Consider the following 16,496-nt stretch of genomic DNA (forward strand, 5'->3'; position numbering starts at 1 on the left):
GCAAAGTATGAATGAATTTAAATGATACAACATGTGTATGTGACGCTCAAGCAGGTCTTAAATCTGGCATAATAAACCTTTATCACAGCAGATATCTCTTGACGTGAAACAGTTGGGACACACACAGGTTTTACCAATAACATTAATTAGGATTCCACTCCAGGTTTAAGAGAGCCAGGGCCATGTTATTGTTCAAGTACAAGGCTACTTTTTAACAATATGCAGGTTTCTGGCAGTTGTTATTGTGATTAGTACTAATACAAATGTTACCACCCCACCGTGTTTGTCCCTTGCGGCCTGAAGGAGCAGTCATTTATGTTATCAATGAAGTGTCTGAGTGGTGCAGGTCAGTTCAGCCTATTTACTGGCCCCTGTCAAAAAATTCACATTTCTTGTGACACAATTTCCCTTTGGCATGAAGACCATAGGTAAACTGTTAGTAATGATGGCAGACAACACCTGTACCTGTACATGCCAAGTATTTGAGCTTCTTGACCAGGATAAGAAATGATCTACCTTTGCCTGACCAAAACAATGAATGCAATGAATTCAGCCAATAAAAAGGCTCAATGCAAATCACTCCGAAGAGATGCAAGGGCTTTAACAGAATTGTGATTCATATCTTTCAGGCGTCACTGTGGTGACCTCTTATATGATGTCTGTCTTTTGGCAGAGCAGAGATGCAGCACATGAAACCAAAGCTCTTTCTCTGACATCATAATCAGTTCCTTTGCAAACAACTCAGACTGTAGAGCTGCAGAGATTTGTGCATTTCCAGTAACACGTTTAGACACGTGTACTCTTTTTTTTTGGGGTCAATCTCTTATTAAAACAGGACTGAAACACTTTCTCTCCTTATTTGCTTTTCGTCCCTAATTCCTTTGCCACATGTACCTGCTGCATTATTACAAACACACACACACACACACACACACACACACACACACACACACACACACACACACACACACACACACACACACACACACACACACACACACACACACACACACACACACACACACACACACACACACACACACACACACACACACACACACACACACACACACACACACACACACACACACACACACTGCAAAATGATCTGGGAACTAGACAGCTAGATTACAACAAACCCACCGACTGTTGCCAGGGCTTATACAGTGGTGATGAGGAGGAGGAGAGAAGCAGCAAGGTGTTGGAGTCAGACAACAAAAGAAAAAAAAAAACATTAGCACAAATGTATTTATTTATTTGCATGTAAAGAGAAAACCTCGGCTGATAAGGCTGATACAGAGGGGGACAGACTCATTGATTTCCCGAGCTAATTAACACATGTCATTATTCAGGTACTGTACGAAGAGGAGGAAGAGGGGGAGAAAGAGACACTGCAGAGGACTGCAGCTCTGGGCCACGCCTGTTCTTTACTCTGACGGATAGTTTACTACACCAGGCTTTCTCTTTCTGCACTGACAGTCCATCTGATCGACAAACACAAGATGAAGTCAAATGGAATCAGCAGTAACAGGTGGACGGACTGCATTTTCTCATCTCACACACACATCCCTGTAAGCTACGTACAGTGTATACTATATGTAAAATTCCACCCACAGACATTACCCATCCATCAGCAATAATTAATAACAACAACAAAGTTACTTGATCATTTTTATTGTGATAACATTTTTGCCCATATCCCTAGTTCTACTAGGGTTTGGGGGAAATTAATCAAATCTTTTATGGTTTCCTCAGAGGAGAACAGACCAGAACCTTCTGGATCCAGATCATGAGTAATTCTGTTGTGACCATACATTCTTTGAAAATTAAACCTATTTTTATGGCAGTATCCTGAACTCAAATGGGTGGTTTAAATAGTAGACTTTTTAAAATGCAGCTATGCCAGATATTGCTCCCCTTTCATTTCTAATTAATTAATGTCCATTTCTTTTTATACAGATTTCAGTCTGACTGAACTTTTGGATGCTGAGATGGGAACAACCATCCAGACAGTTCTTTTATAACTATGGTAAAAGAATAAACACAGAGACGTTACACAGCTTTGATAGTTTTTAAGTGCAAGGACAGTGGCTGAGGTGATGACACAAAAACGTCTTTGAAGAAAATGTCCAGAGCCTTTATAGAGCCATCTGATTAAGACACAGGTTACATTAAACACCGACAAACATCTAAAGAAATTGCCTCTCTGTATCCTCTTTGTCCTACAAACACAGAAAACGGCTACATGCTTTGTTATAAAATCAATACTCATTTACAAATCTGTCAAGAGTGTTGGTATTGGTTAAGTCACCACCTCCTGCTATTTAACAGGTCAAGAGGCCATTTTTTTTTTAAAGAAGATGGAGAATGAGGCAACCCCACTCTTTTTTTAATGTGTTTCCTTTACGGTAGGGAAGCAAATCTAAGACAAGTGCTCACGTTTTGGTTTAGCCTTGATAGGGCAAAAAACAACAGAATCATCAATCAATGCACACCTGGATACCTTCTTCTTCTCGCTTGCTGCTGTGGCACAGTACTCGCTCACTGAAGGCTATTGACTGGGACACAGGAAGGGTGCACAGCTTTATTGAAAAAAGAACTGGCATAAGACCTTCTACCCACAGAGACCACAGTGGGATAGCAACAGATCTAAGGGTTAGGTCACCAAATTGATATTTTGACCCCTTTTTTGTGGGGTTAAAAGTTACAGAAGAGGATGTTGGTCAGAAACAAAGATAGTAAGAACAAGAAGGATATATAGGATGTAGGATACTCAACAGTTATCTTCTTAGAAGAAGTTAAAGATAATGAGCAGAGGGTGTAACAGGGGAATAAAGGAACTAAACCATCCTCCTGAGTGAGCAATCACAACACCTACTGCAAAGCGGTGTGTAGAAGTTTTAATGTTAATAAAGTAAGGAACAAATCTGCTGACTCACCAGTTAGCTTAGCTATTAGCCCCACCTGAGTGAAGTGGCAGAGGAAGTGATCGACCCCATGTGACAAGTAGTAACTAAGACTAAGTGTAAATAGGTGTTTTTAAATGCAAGTGTTCGGGCAGGGGAATATCTGAATATCTTCAAAGCAATAGAAATGTCACGTGTGTTCAAACTTGATTTTTGGAAAAAGTGACAGCCCCAGCAGGGTATCAAAGGGAGGAGATGAGGATTAGCAGTGAACAAGGTGCAGAGGAAACAGCAGCCAGGGCAAAGAGGTGGGAGATCGAGACGCATCCCAGGGAGAGAGAGGAAGCAAGGGAAAGCAAGAGCCAGAAATAGACAAGAGCAAAGAAAACACAGTGGAGAGTGAGATAGAAAAGGGAGGGGAAGTTACAATGGGTAGATGGTGAGGGCAGACAGTCTCTCCACTGGGCAGGGCCAACACTGCAGAGGAAAAAGGGAGGATGAAAAGATGATGGGGAAAGAGAGAGAGAGCGAGAGAGAGAGATGCAAGAAAAGATGACTGGTGGGATGGATGTTGGCTCCAGCAGCTAGGCAAGTCACTTCAGAGTCTGTCTATTCCCACGTGTGTGTATGTGAGTGTACGTCTGTGTGTCTGGGTGTGTGCGTGTGCCATCTACAGAGAGAGAGAGGATGAAATGAGATCCATTATCTCAGGGCAGGAACAGGACGAGCATCCATGATCAGGTGGTTTACGGGTTGGGTTCAGAAAAGAGGCAAGAGTGGGGGCAGGGTGACAAAAAAAGAGGAGGCAGAGAAAGAAAGGAATACAACCAGGTTTGAGGTAAAAACTGTGGCGATGGAGACGATGGGATGGTGAAAAATGTGGAGCTGGCAGTGGAGGAAGAAGAGGAAGGAAGTAGTGACGCAGTGGGAGGGGAGGAGGAGCAGGAAGAAAGAGCACGTGGATAAGAAATAGGGAGGACAGAGGTTAAAAGAGCAACACTGAGGGAAAGTGGAAAGATGAGCTGAGCGTGGTCGTGTTGTGTTCCCGTCATTCCAGATTTACAGCAAATACAAGCTGACTGAGGGAGTGCTTGTATGTATACAGCAGCAGCACAGGGGTGGGTAGGGAGTAGATTACCAAATGAATCGCCTACTGTTTTGATAATCAAATAAATATTTTTTTCAATAATTAAAACAATCTTTCCTTATTTTTCAGCTTTTTAAATGTGAACATTTTCTGGTTTCTTTACTCCATGTAACAAAGAAATCATTCAAACTGAATAATTTTGGTATGAGGAATAACAAGACATTAGAGAACATCATCGGTTTCAGGTTTGATACAAACCGATCAACATTTTTCAAAATTTCACTGACATTTCACTCGATTAATCTAGAAAGTAATGGACAGATAAATAAATTATGAAAATAATCATTAGTTGCAGCCCTAATGCAAAGTTGCTTTTACCTCTGAAATCACTTCCTGAGTGCTGTGCAGGAATGTTGCCGTCTGAGAAAGGATCTGAACGCTACTATACAGAGAAACACAGAGAGAGTCGTGTGGAGCTGATGGACTTAAGCAGCATTGTGTGAACACATTTAACAATGGATCAAATCAATGAACATTTGTTTCATTGCGTCAAACAAGGTTTTGAACTACATTTTTTATATGAATTTAAAAAATTATTTCCAAATTAAATTGAAATGTTTCCTCGACCAAAACAAAACTAATGCTTCTCCATTTGACCGGAAAGCAATGAGCAGTGTTATGTGGCTATAACTGATTATGTTCTGCATTTGGATGTGACGAAGCAAGAAAACTATGGATAGATGGAGACATAGAGAGACAATATAGAATATTATGGACAGTAGGAGAGTAGTGATGAAAGACAGTAAGTGTAATGTGATACAGGAGGAAGGATAGAGAAATGGAATCCTGAGAAGGTAAGGAAGAAAATGGACAAAGAGGATCAATGAAGTGACAAGTGCATAGGAAGCATGATGACTTCACAGTTTGTCCTATTCTACACATGGAAAACAAGTTACTTTCACTCAGCAGAGGCGACAAGAATAAAACGTGCATCTCATCCCTGTCGCCTCTTCCTTCACCCGCTGCGTGAGCTCATCACCTCATCACAGTCCGACTCCTCTGCCACATACAATCACCGTCTGATTACAATGACACAATCTCAACTGCAACTGAACTAAGGAATAAGGTGACATTATTTCAACAGGACCAGCATAATACAAGCTGACTGATGATGTGACAAACTGTGGGCAATTAAACTTATGTGCATAACCTAGGTTTGTTACATTAATGAATTGCTAGTTGTGAATTTGAGTTCTGTTAGGTTTGTTTTCCACTTCCACAACAATCAGCAAAGACACGTCTGGTTAATTTGTCTGTAATTTAATCTGCAGTGAGTCAACAACATATAAAGTCACAAGATTTGCATTCTTAGTTCTAATGCAGGCAAAACAACAACACATAGTGCTTGATTGCAGTTTGAATGAATGTGGTATAGTCGATAGGATGCTGTTTTAAAATAGCTAAAAGGAGTTCCAGGTGACAGGAGCTGCAGACCAGAAACTAAAATTAGAGATCGCGTGTGTGTGTGTGTGTGTGTGTGTGTGTGTGTGTGTGTGTGTGTGTGTGTGAGTGAGAGTGTGTGTCAGTCAAAATGAGCATCTAAACAAACATCTTTCGTAACATCTTACGTTTGTACAGCAGCTCATGTCAGTGTTCTGAGGACTGAATGTAGTCAAAATCAAGATGAAGACCTGATGAGAATTAAAACTGGAACGTAGCAGTTATTCTTGTTTAAAGAGACAAGCCTAGTGCTTCCGTATTACAGTGTGTTGATTTGCTAGTTTGAGAGCATTTTGTGTGTGTATTCCTGAACCTGCCTGGTAACTGCTCAAAACCATAACTAAGGCTCTGCATATTAAAGCACAGTTGGGGGGGGCTTCCCTGATTACACCCCTGTCTGTCTACCACCTTGGGCATCTGCAGACGCATCCTATAAGCAAACAAGCTTCAAGATGTGCATCATTAATCCACCTCCTCCAACAGTGGTAATTCTGCAAATTCAGTCTAAATGATCTAATTGAGTGTAAGGCACATCATTTTTAAGCAAATTCGATCTGTAATGAGGCAGGTTTACACAAGCACAGACAAGTACAACTATTTGAAAAAGTGTGCACATTCAGAAGGAATAAGGCTGTTAAGTTAATTAGCAAGTGGAGGCTGCACAAATGAACATAAACGATTGTTATCATCATCATTCAGTATCATCATATACAAGTGTAGGTGCAGCGGGCAGAGGATACAGACTAATGATATACTACACAGAAAGGATGAGATGAGATCCATTATCTCAGGGAAGATAATCTGTGTGGTGAAGTGACTTGAACAATTCAGCAGTCAACCCCTTCAGAACATAAGTATTTTCTTTCAGTAAATCAGTGGGGGTATGACCAGACTTCTGTGGATGGATGGATGAGGCAGAGGGCAGAGGGCAGAGGGCAGGGGCCAGGCTGACAGATGGGAGTCAACATCCCTACAGTGTCCAGCACCTGCAGAGCTCTCCTCCTTCCTATTTTTTTAATATTAAATATTTTTACAGTCTGCCGGATTTAAATAATATGAAATTGAAGAGTCAGAAAAAACAGACTCACTTCTTGTCCATCAGCAGTGCAGACAGGCCATTTCAGCCAGACTGTTTTCACTAGAGTATGGATACAGGATAAATGACAGAACTGACTTCACTGACAACATTTTACTCCTGTGTAAATAAAATCAATTGCAAAAGGACAATGATGGCTGATGTATGACGTCATACCTTCCCATTCCAAGTCTACAGGAAGGGTGGTGGAGTCACAAACCAATACAAAACTCCTCTGCTGATGCAGCTGTTTAGGAATCAACCATTTTTGAAGAAATAAGTTTATTTTATTTGTATTTATTTTGGAACAGTCCATTATCAGCCATTACTTTTGTGCAACACTTCTGGTTTGGCATTTCTGGCCAGTAGCATTACTGCAAACACGATGGGCATGTGGATGCAAAGTGCTGTAATCATCCAGTACCAGAGAAGTAGCTGGACGATGAAACAAGGCTTCCAAGGCGATGTCTAAGGACGACGTCTGAGTATATCAGCAGTCAAGCGTGTTAAGTGTAATTAACACCAGTTTATATAGTCTATTTTAATTAGGCCACTCCACAGATGTGGAACGGACCTGCCCTTTTCGATTCATCATTGATAGTTTAGAGTTTTTCCATGACATTGTTAAGAAAGCAAAATCGCAGATTATCGGAGGAAACAAATACTGGATGTTTCCGCACAAAAACAGGAAGTCAGACCCCTAGTTACTTTTGCCATCAAAAATAAGGTCTATACGCTGTACTGTAGACCATCTGACTCTTCCGTTGAAGGGTAAACAGCTCTCCTGACTGACAGTTGGTTTTAAAATCCAACTGGTTGACCACGTGGTGCCACACCATCAGCACAATGCTAGGCAAATATAAAAGCAGTCAAACCCCAGGAGCACCCTGCTCATTATCACAAAGGAACACACTTTACAAAATTGAGACCATGTGCTATTGAAAAAGGCTACATCTTTTTCTGAAATACGATCTACGGCTGGGAATGTAAAATTAGCAGGAGGTTGGACTGAAAGCCTGCACATATCAGCCATCTGTTACCTAACTGTCTGTCTGTCCCAGTTCCTCTTTTCTGTTTCATATCATCTTACATTTTTCTTATGGTTTAGTCACCCAGGTTACATTTATCATTAGAATTCAATACTTATCTATCTATCCATCTATCCATCTATCTATCTATCTATCTATCTATCTATCTATAATCCTCCCTTCTTTTTCCCCATCTTCCTCCCTCCTACAGGACAACGAGCAGAAGTATACACTCCTATTGCACCGGTGTCCTGAGGAGCTTATACTCTGCAGACGTCAGGAGGTTTTCACAGTAGTGTTTGAGTTACCAAAACACTGATAGAAGCAGAAGACATCTCATATTTTCTAGTGCTGAACATCGGTACATGGTCGGAAAATTGTGTGTTTGACGACACTGAGTGGGGACAGTGGCAGGCCAGTGACACAAGGTCTACTGTCACAAAAAGAATGATTGAGTGAGATTTGTATCTATGTTAAACCCCCAATAAATAAATAAATAAAAATATAATTATATGGAGCCAAAATCAAAATGTTTGAAAATAAATTAAAAACTTAAAACATAGATAATCAAAATCACAAGTTGGGAATAAAATGTAACCGGTGCCATGGCAACCAAACAGGAGGAACAGAAAATCTAGTGAAACACATGCAGCATGTTAAGTGGCAGTTCATCAACACAGGTACATGTATTCTTTCCCTGCATATCTGATGTTTAAAGCTGTACCACCTAACCTCTAAATATATTTAAAAAACATTGTCAAAACAGTTTGTTCAGTGCCGATTAAGCCACTCTTAAATGTTCAGTAACCAAAAATATGAACCTGCGTAAAAGTTATCCGAATATATCCACAGTTTCTAGCAGGAATCAAAGAACTTATTTTGTTTTATGTAAGATTAAAATAATGAAACTAAATAATTTGTCGTCAAAATAGTTATGAGTTGATTGTTACAGCCTTGTGTATTATACTACTACTACTAATAATAATAATAATAATAATACACATACATGATCCATGAAAGTGTTCAGTGCAGCTTCATGTAAGCAAACATTATCTTCACAATGGTGACAAGTCAGTTTAGGTTCTGATGAAACCACTGCTCATTCCATAATCCAGGTTGTTATGAAATACAAGGCCAGATTAAACAAACCTCTGTTAAACATTAATTTAAGGGAGCAAATTAAAAATATATATTATATTTACCTTAAAAAAGCTGACAAATGTGGCAGATATTGAACATCACTTTTTCCTCCATTTATCTTCATAAATTTATTGTCATACATTTTTTTGTGGAATACTCATCCTCAACATTATGCAACATGTAATATTGCAGGAAGTCATCGTGAATAATTGATCAGAATCATCACAATGCTCCCAGGACATACGCAAGCCTACTGCCTGTGGTGCTCATAGAGAAGCAAAAGTGACATGACATCATTGTACACTAACATCACAGCAAAACTTACAACATAACCACAGAGTAAATTCTACACACATGTCCACCAGTATACACAAGCTGAATTAACGAGGGACAACACAGCATGAACAGACCATGTGTCTAAAAACCACAGAGTCATTGTCTAACATTGTGTTGTTGTGACAAAGGTTGAATCATGCTCTGGCCAGAACTTTACCCATTAAGCCAAGAGGACAAAGCAAGACAACAGAGGGCCTACAAACAGGCTTCTTCTGGTTCTATCCCATGCCAGTGAAATGAGCTGATGTAAGCTGGTTCCAGACCAGTCCTCCTTCAAACTCATGTATTATTGGATGTTGGCAAAGATGACAAGATCCCTCATATGACAATTGACTAAAACAGGAGTGGAAAGCAAAACACTGGATTGGTCATAGACAGGCATTTTAGTGCAAGATGCCACCTTTGGTAAACATTGGGTTTCCTCTGTAAAAAACAAAAACAGTATTCAGCGTCTTCAAGGATAACAATTTTATAAGAAGCTCTGAGCTGAAATAGATTTGATGCTCATAACTGCAACAACTTTACAAAAGTACAGCACAACAAAGAGAGTGAAAGAAAGCAGCAGTGTTTGAGAAAGTGATATGTTGAACAGAGTGAGTGAGCACTGACAGCCAACACAGAGCAGAGAATCCAAGAAAGTCTACTTATTATTAGGATTGTTTCACAGCAATTGCCACATAAAGTGACATAAAGTTTACACACATTAACTGAGACAATCTAATTATTTAAAAAAAAAACACACAATTAGTTCATTAGTTGAAAATTAATTGAGTAACTGATTAATCGTTGCAGCACCACAATACACTCTGCTGAATGCTACACAGCATTAGTCCTACATTTTTGTCATTATGCACCTTCCTTTTTTAGTCTAAAAAACACAACCAATTATATGTCATATATCAACATTAAGGAACCCTTTGCAGAATATGTGCTCATCAAAGGTGTACAATATTCTAAATTAATAAGATTTTCTACTTTCTTTTTTAATTAAAGGCTGAGTGTGTGTCTGGGGCTTCCTTTTCCCTCCCACTACTGATCTCAGTGTTACTTTAAGTGAATACAAATATTATATATAGGTGCCTCTCTCCCCCCAGTACCCACAGGAGCTGAGGGGAAAGCTCTAGTCATTTTTTGCACACTGTGCCTGGAGGGTGAAACTGGAGTGCCACGGAATCTGTGGGTGCCCAGTGGTTCTTTTTGGACCTCCGTGACATGTCCGGTAGGTTCACCGCACTGCAGCGTGGGTGTCCAAACGAGGGCCAGATTTGATGTGAAGATTTCCGGGGGCCAATGACTTCTCTGACCTTTATTTTTTTTTTTTACACTGTTTTGTTTCATTTTCATTGTCACAATTATCATTTTTAAATGGCAATGTAACCCAATCTGAGCTACCTGCGCTTTTACACATTTGGTCATACCGTAAATACAGACTGTATCCCTCCCACACATGTACTCACACACCCACAAAATACTGCCTCAGGGCTTGTGTGGAGAGAGGAGGGGAGGGTTTTAGTGCCAGTGCCCTTTATCAGAAAGAGCAGATTTATTCTCCATTTGCTATATAGGGTCAAATTGACATCAACAGGATGGAAATCCCTCAGAGCACACACTTAAAGCCTCAAGCTTCAAATGAAGTGGAGAATTAAGTAGATTCATGTTTTATACTTGTACTTTGAGCAGAATCGAAAATAGTGATTTGAATGGGTTTCAATGAGCACATTTTGATGCGTAGGTGTGAGTATTTTAGTTAATGTTGTTTATAATAGGCTAAGCGTTAATAAAATACATGAAAGAAATTGAGCACTGAAAAATGCATACAGTTTTAACAATATGCATGAAAAAGGGCTAGAATATGCTAGAAATTACAAGCCAAAAACAAAAAAATGTGTGTTTAAGAGTTTTAAATGGGTAGTTTTTTTAATTTCAATAAAAATATCTGTGCCTTCTCAAACAATACAGCTTTGAGCTAAAACTGTACCTTTAGTCCATTATGTATAAAATAGTTACTTATCATCCCTCAGCCTAAAAGTACCAGAATATAGATTTTGCCCAGCCCTAACATGAAGGCATTGTGGTGGTGGTGGTGGTGGGGGTTAACTGTGTTTTATGGGGGAATTTATTTTTAGTTTTGCCAAAAATGTGGGTCGCACATGAATGTTCCAGAATATGTGTGGGTCCAGAGGCTGATTTATTACTGTTTTTAATGAGGTAGAAGTGGCTGACAATGCTGATACTCTGACCAAGTCACACCCAGCTGAACCAAGGATGAGCTAACCAGGAGGTGAGAGGCAGGAAGCAGAAAACTGCACCTGCCAAACTGTCACTGGAGCCGCACCAACAGTTGAGTGAGACAGTATAGCTTAAACTAACTAACCAACTAACTGCCTGACTAGTCTGTCATGTTGGTTTAACTAATGTAACAGCGGCTAACTGGGCGCAGTCCGGGAAAACCAGCCTGATTAGCCAACTCTCTCCAGCCTGTGAGCTAAACTGCTAGTTAGCATGTGTGCTTGGATGCTAGCCAGTTAGCGAGCTGGGTTGTTGGTTTTAAGGCAAATTGATTATATAAACGTTATCCCCGAGAAACTACAACCAGGTGGACGTATCCTCTAAAAAAGAGGCACAACAGGCGGTGAAAACAGTGAATGTCAGTGTAAACAATTCACACACTGGTTATAATGAGTTACCTTTGTCTCCCTGATGTCCTGCTTTCCTCCTTCGGGGTACCACTGGACGCGAACAAATCCCCTGCCGAGGGGCTGACTCGGGGTGTCCACAACACTCTCCGTGTCAGAACCACAAGGGGCTCCTCGTCCTCCTCCGCCTCCACCGCCGCCGCCTCCTCCACCGCCGCCGCGTCTCCCTCCGCCATCGTCGAGGTCCGAATCTGAGTTAAAATCCTCCTCGCCGTGGATCATCCGTACAAGGCCAAACCGAACTGAGCCGCGATACCGCCCGGAGACCAGGTCGTGTGAGAAGAGCAGTCGCTGGGAGCCGTCCGCCGTGGGGGAGAGAGCCACGGATGGAGGCTCGGAGCCCGGGCTGGCTGTGGGAGAGAGGCCCGGACTCGGGGATGCTGTTGCTGCTGCATCCGACGCTACGGGCTCCGCCATCGCTGCTGTTGTCAGGGAGTGATGCTGGAGTGAGAGGATGAGGGCGGAATGAAAAAAAACAGGGGGTAACCTGGAAGCAGCGAGGTGCATGTGCTTACGTCGCGACGTAAAGCTGCGTCAATATGCGTAAGTAGCGCAGTTTGGCAGGAGGCGTCATCACGCAGTCTGTTCCCTCTCTCGCCACAGGGCGGCAGTGTGAGTCATAATCTGATCAGCTGACAAACGGTTCACACAGAGGAAGTATAAAGTTTAAAATAAAGTATATGTTTTTAAATACAAAGGTCTCATTCTGGGGTAATGGAAAAACAGTGCATACTAGCAGGTGATTGTACACATAAAATAAAGTAAGTACTGTTTATTTTTTATCTTCCATTTCTGCCAAGTAAAAATAATTACTCGCTTACACGCTTATACGCTGGACCTTTAACTGAACGTGTACAGTACATATATCCTCTATGAAAATATGTCATTGTTATATATAGTTTATGTTAAGGACTATAATTAAATAAATAAATAAATAAATAAATAAAATAAATAAATAAAACATACATATTTTGCAGAATATCTGAAAGAGATCATTCGAAGTCCTCAGGACATTTTGCAGTGGGGAACATTCCAGTATACTCTTGAATGATGAAGTTTTTTTCCAATTTTCAGAATCATACATTATAACATGTGTAACAAAGGACACGTCATAAACCCTCACATATACGTACATAGAAATAATACAATTGGTGAATAGCCAGCCATGGAGAGGGTCATACAAATGAAGGGATTTTGACGATGGTATAAAAAGAAAGTTCCATATAATTCACAAACACACGCATACACACACACTCCCACATGAAGCGGAGGCCCAATATTGACTGACAGAAAGATAAATATTCAAGTGATCTAAACCAGTATGTACCATGAAATTGACGCTTGGGCTTGTCGTTGTATGGCTGTATTGCGAATAAACACCAACAATCTGATGATGATGAGACCTATCATGATTCCTGGCAGAAAATAATATGGTGTGCGGCATGCAGGAGCTTTGCTCAATTGTAAATCTCATGGACATTAAGTGAGTTCACCTGCAGTTTGTGTTAACGCCTCATTTAAACGCAGTGAATCATTTGAATCGAATCCATGAATGCCAAATGTATGTGTGAAAATTCTTAATATAATATCATTTATCATTTAAAGAGCTGACAAACAAACTCGTACACATCCCGCAGGCCAATCCTCTTACAGAAATGGAAAATCACGCGTGGAAACTACTCGGGGAGTCTACTTAAAGGAATAATGGAAAGTCTCCCTCAGAAAAATCACATGAAGCGGTTAAGTCGAGTCTTAAAGATAGATGGACCAGTTAAGCAACATCAGGTAACAACATAGCAACAATGCAGATGCTCGTGCATGGTTGCTATGTTGTCACGGGAACTCAAACACATGATCAGTATGTAAGATGTAAATCTGCTGCGTGTGTGATGGTGGCATGACGAGGATCATTCGCCTCCACACACACACACAAACATCCCCCAACTAAATATGTGTATTGTTGTTGAAGCTGCTCACGGGGAGTGGTGGTGGTGGTGGTGGCGTTGGTCATCCAGCTCACTTCGGGATTAGAAACAAGCAGCCTAACGTGCCGAGGGTATAAATACTCGTGCGTCCTCCAGTCTCCGCTCAGTCCTTACGCACCGACTTTTACGCACGGATCAGAAGAAGACGGCCACCGAGTTAGAGAGTCAAATATCACCACAGCGACTTCTACTTCACAGCAGAGAGTTTGGGGAGAGAAAGAAAATTAAAAGAGTATGTCGGTGGTGAGCGCAGCTCCGTTCAAGCCGCTCTACATGCGCTCACCGGTGCCGCGAGGCCGCCGCCACACGCTGCCGGCCAGCGAGTTCCGCTCCCTCAGCCCGGAGGACGCAGTCAGCGTGTTTGAGATTGAGAGAGAAGGTAAACTGGGTCAGACTCGCTTCATCACTTGCTGTGGATCTTGGCTATTGTGTTTACTTTCAATTGAAGTGAACTATAGATGTTTTGTTTGTGAAGAACACACTGACTCTTCTCTTCTTCTTCCTCCTCCCCCTCCTCCTCACAGCCTTCATCTCCGTGTCTGGCGAGTGTCCCCTGCACCTGGATGAGGTGCGTCACTTCCTCACGTTGTGTCCAGAGTTGTCTCTTGGCTGGTTCGAAGAGGGACGTCTGGTGGCTTTTATCATTGGCTCTCTGTGGGACCAGGAGAGGCTCACCATGGTGAGACACACCTCTATATTGCACTTTTATTATTATCCTGAGTTTTGTTTTGTAATTTTCACTCAATACTCTTTTTACTTTGCAGATTAACATTTCATTACAAAAAAAAAACTCATATCAGTATATATTCAGTTACATACAAAGGTTTATGATGTAATCAGCTCATCTCAACTGCAAGGCCTTATTATTAATGCTATTATTATTTTTATGATATATAGGCAATATTGCATTTTCTGAATGTAATCACCCATTACTCTTTATTGAGTGCATGACTATAACACATATGATTATTATTTAAGTTTCTATATAATGTTGTATTAGTAATTGACAAAATATTGACAAGTTGTATTTTTTGATGACCCATTTGATGTATTTATCATTTAGTTGGAAGTGCACTGCAGTGCAGACATGTGATACAGTTTGGAGAGACAGACCATAAGTGTGGTTCAATAAATGTTTGTTAAAGTAAAGCAAGTTTGTCACGATTAACTCTTAGTGCTGCACCTGTGGCACCCAATAATACACAACTCCTTATATGGACATCTGAAGTGGGAGTAGTGATAATTGTGCAGATCACAAGATAGACAATTTTTCTTCTATTTTTGTTCATAAAAACAAGCCAAGCGAACATTGAGATGTGACGTATTTCCAAATTTCACAAATTAAATTTTGTTCATTAAATTTAACTTGAGTACTGTTTGCTCAGGTGTGTTTCTATAGTTGTACAAAAATCTTGTCATCATACTGCCTATAGGTGGTGTTGAAAAAAGGATATAAGACACTCTATATTGCACATTCTTAAAGCCTCTAAAGCATCTTAACTAATCTGTCTTCTATCAACCTCCAATTTTTGGCTGCATTGGAATTTTTGGTCATTTGCAACTTTCTGGTGCTGCTCTGAGGTCACTTTACAGTAAAGCATTTACCTGACCTCTCAGCTCTACTCCTCCTCTCTTCCTATATATGTTCCAGGACGCTCTGACTCTCCACAAGCCTCATGGGACCACTGTCCACATCCATGTCCTCGCAGTCCACCGGACTTTCCGCCAGCAGGGCAAAGGCTCCATCCTGATGTGGCGGTACTTGCAATACCTCAGGTGCCTGCCCTACGTCCGGCGTGCAGTGCTCATGTGTGAGGACTTCCTGGTTCCCTTCTATCAGAAGTCAGGTTTCAAGGCACAGGGCCCCAGTGAGATCACAGTGGGGCCTCTCGCCTTCATCGAGATGTTCTACCCAGTGAGGGGCCACGCCTTCATGCGCCGCAACAGTGGTTGTTGAGGACAGAGCGGCGGGGGTGTGTGCGTTCTCTCGGTTTGTCCCCCCTGTGGAAACAGGACTAGGGGATGTGAGCAGCTGTGTGAGCAGCTGTGAGAGCAGCAGCTGTGTTCATGAGCGACCAGCACAGTCATGGTGTTTGTGATCGTCACAGCGAGAGAGAGAATTGCTCAGCAGACGATGGTGACCTGTGAGTCGGCAGAGAACTGAAGTCGAATCGAAAAGCTACCACCAACAGCTGTCTGGAGAAATCTTTACTTGCAGTCAAGACATAAAACTAAATCATTAGTGCAGACTCTGGAAAGAATACAAATCCTTATTTCAAATTTCAGTTTGTTTTAATATGTAATTATTTTCTTTATGACGATAAATGCTGGACATTTATCATTATATTTAACAGAAGACCTTTGTTTTTTATGTATTTAACCAGTCTAAAATGGCACATATACTGTGTAAAGCCAATAGGGTAATGTCTCATCAATAAAACAAGTACATATCCATTATTTATATATCCATTAAAGTTTTGTATGGAGAGTATGCCTCTTTCAGGTCAGCTTCAGAACGTGACTGTTGATCTGATTTGTGCACAGTAACATGCATAAGTGACACAATGACCTCCAACAAGCACACAATCAAACAGTTTGAATGTACTGACTTGAACAGTGTTAGACTTGAAGTCACTCTGTCCATCTCTAAATGCCTGTCAAGCACTTTGTGTACAGTATGTGATTTATGTTAAAGCCTTGGTTCTCAAACTGTTGCATGTGTACCACCAGTGGTACATGAGCT

At 41.0% G+C, this 16,496-nt stretch overlaps 2 protein-coding genes across 5 annotated transcripts in view; one reads left to right on the forward strand and one right to left on the reverse strand.

Moving 5' to 3' along the window:
• ube2o (ubiquitin-conjugating enzyme E2O) overlaps positions 1-12,597 on the reverse strand; it is a 31,968-nt gene extending 19,371 nt beyond the window's left edge. For 2 of the 4 annotated variants that reach the window (XM_044028225.1, XM_044028224.1), the window contains exon 1: positions 11,760-12,596. In XM_044028225.1, the coding sequence (XP_043884160.1) occupies positions 11,760-12,275 (516 nt within the window). In that variant the 5' untranslated portion in view covers positions 12,276-12,596. Of the gene's footprint in view, positions 1-11,759 lie in introns of all 4 variants that reach the window. The other 2 variants (XM_044028226.1, XM_044028227.1) reach the window with 2 other exon arrangements.
• A 109-nt stretch (positions 12,598-12,706) lies between these two features.
• aanat1 (arylalkylamine N-acetyltransferase 1) lies at positions 12,707-16,210 on the forward strand. Its single transcript, XM_044028230.1, has 3 exons — positions 12,707-14,132; positions 14,278-14,432; positions 15,405-16,210. Exons 1-3 carry the CDS (start codon positions 13,988-13,990, stop codon positions 15,708-15,710), a joined length of 606 nt encoding a protein of 201 aa, XP_043884165.1. The 5' UTR covers positions 12,707-13,987; the 3' UTR covers positions 15,711-16,210.
• Positions 16,211-16,496: the final 286 nt, after the last annotated feature.

The sequence above is a fragment of the Solea senegalensis genome, linkage group LG6, assembly GCF_019176455.1.
Source record: "Solea senegalensis isolate Sse05_10M linkage group LG6, IFAPA_SoseM_1, whole genome shotgun sequence".
NCBI classification, from domain to species: domain Eukaryota; kingdom Metazoa; phylum Chordata; class Actinopteri; order Pleuronectiformes; family Soleidae; genus Solea; species Solea senegalensis.

Excerpts from the sequence above, each read along its gene's own strand:
- aanat1 (XM_044028230.1), top strand. The coding sequence starts at position 13,988 with ATGTCGGTGGTGAGCGCAGCTCCGTTCAAGCCGCTCTACATGCGCTCA. Across the intron at positions 14,133-14,277 it reads GTTTGAGATTGAGAGAGAAG|CCTTCATCTCCGTGTCTGGC; the intron begins GTAAACTGGGTC and ends TCCTCCTCACAG. Across the intron at positions 14,433-15,404 it reads ACCAGGAGAGGCTCACCATG|GACGCTCTGACTCTCCACAA; the intron begins GTGAGACACACC and ends TATATGTTCCAG.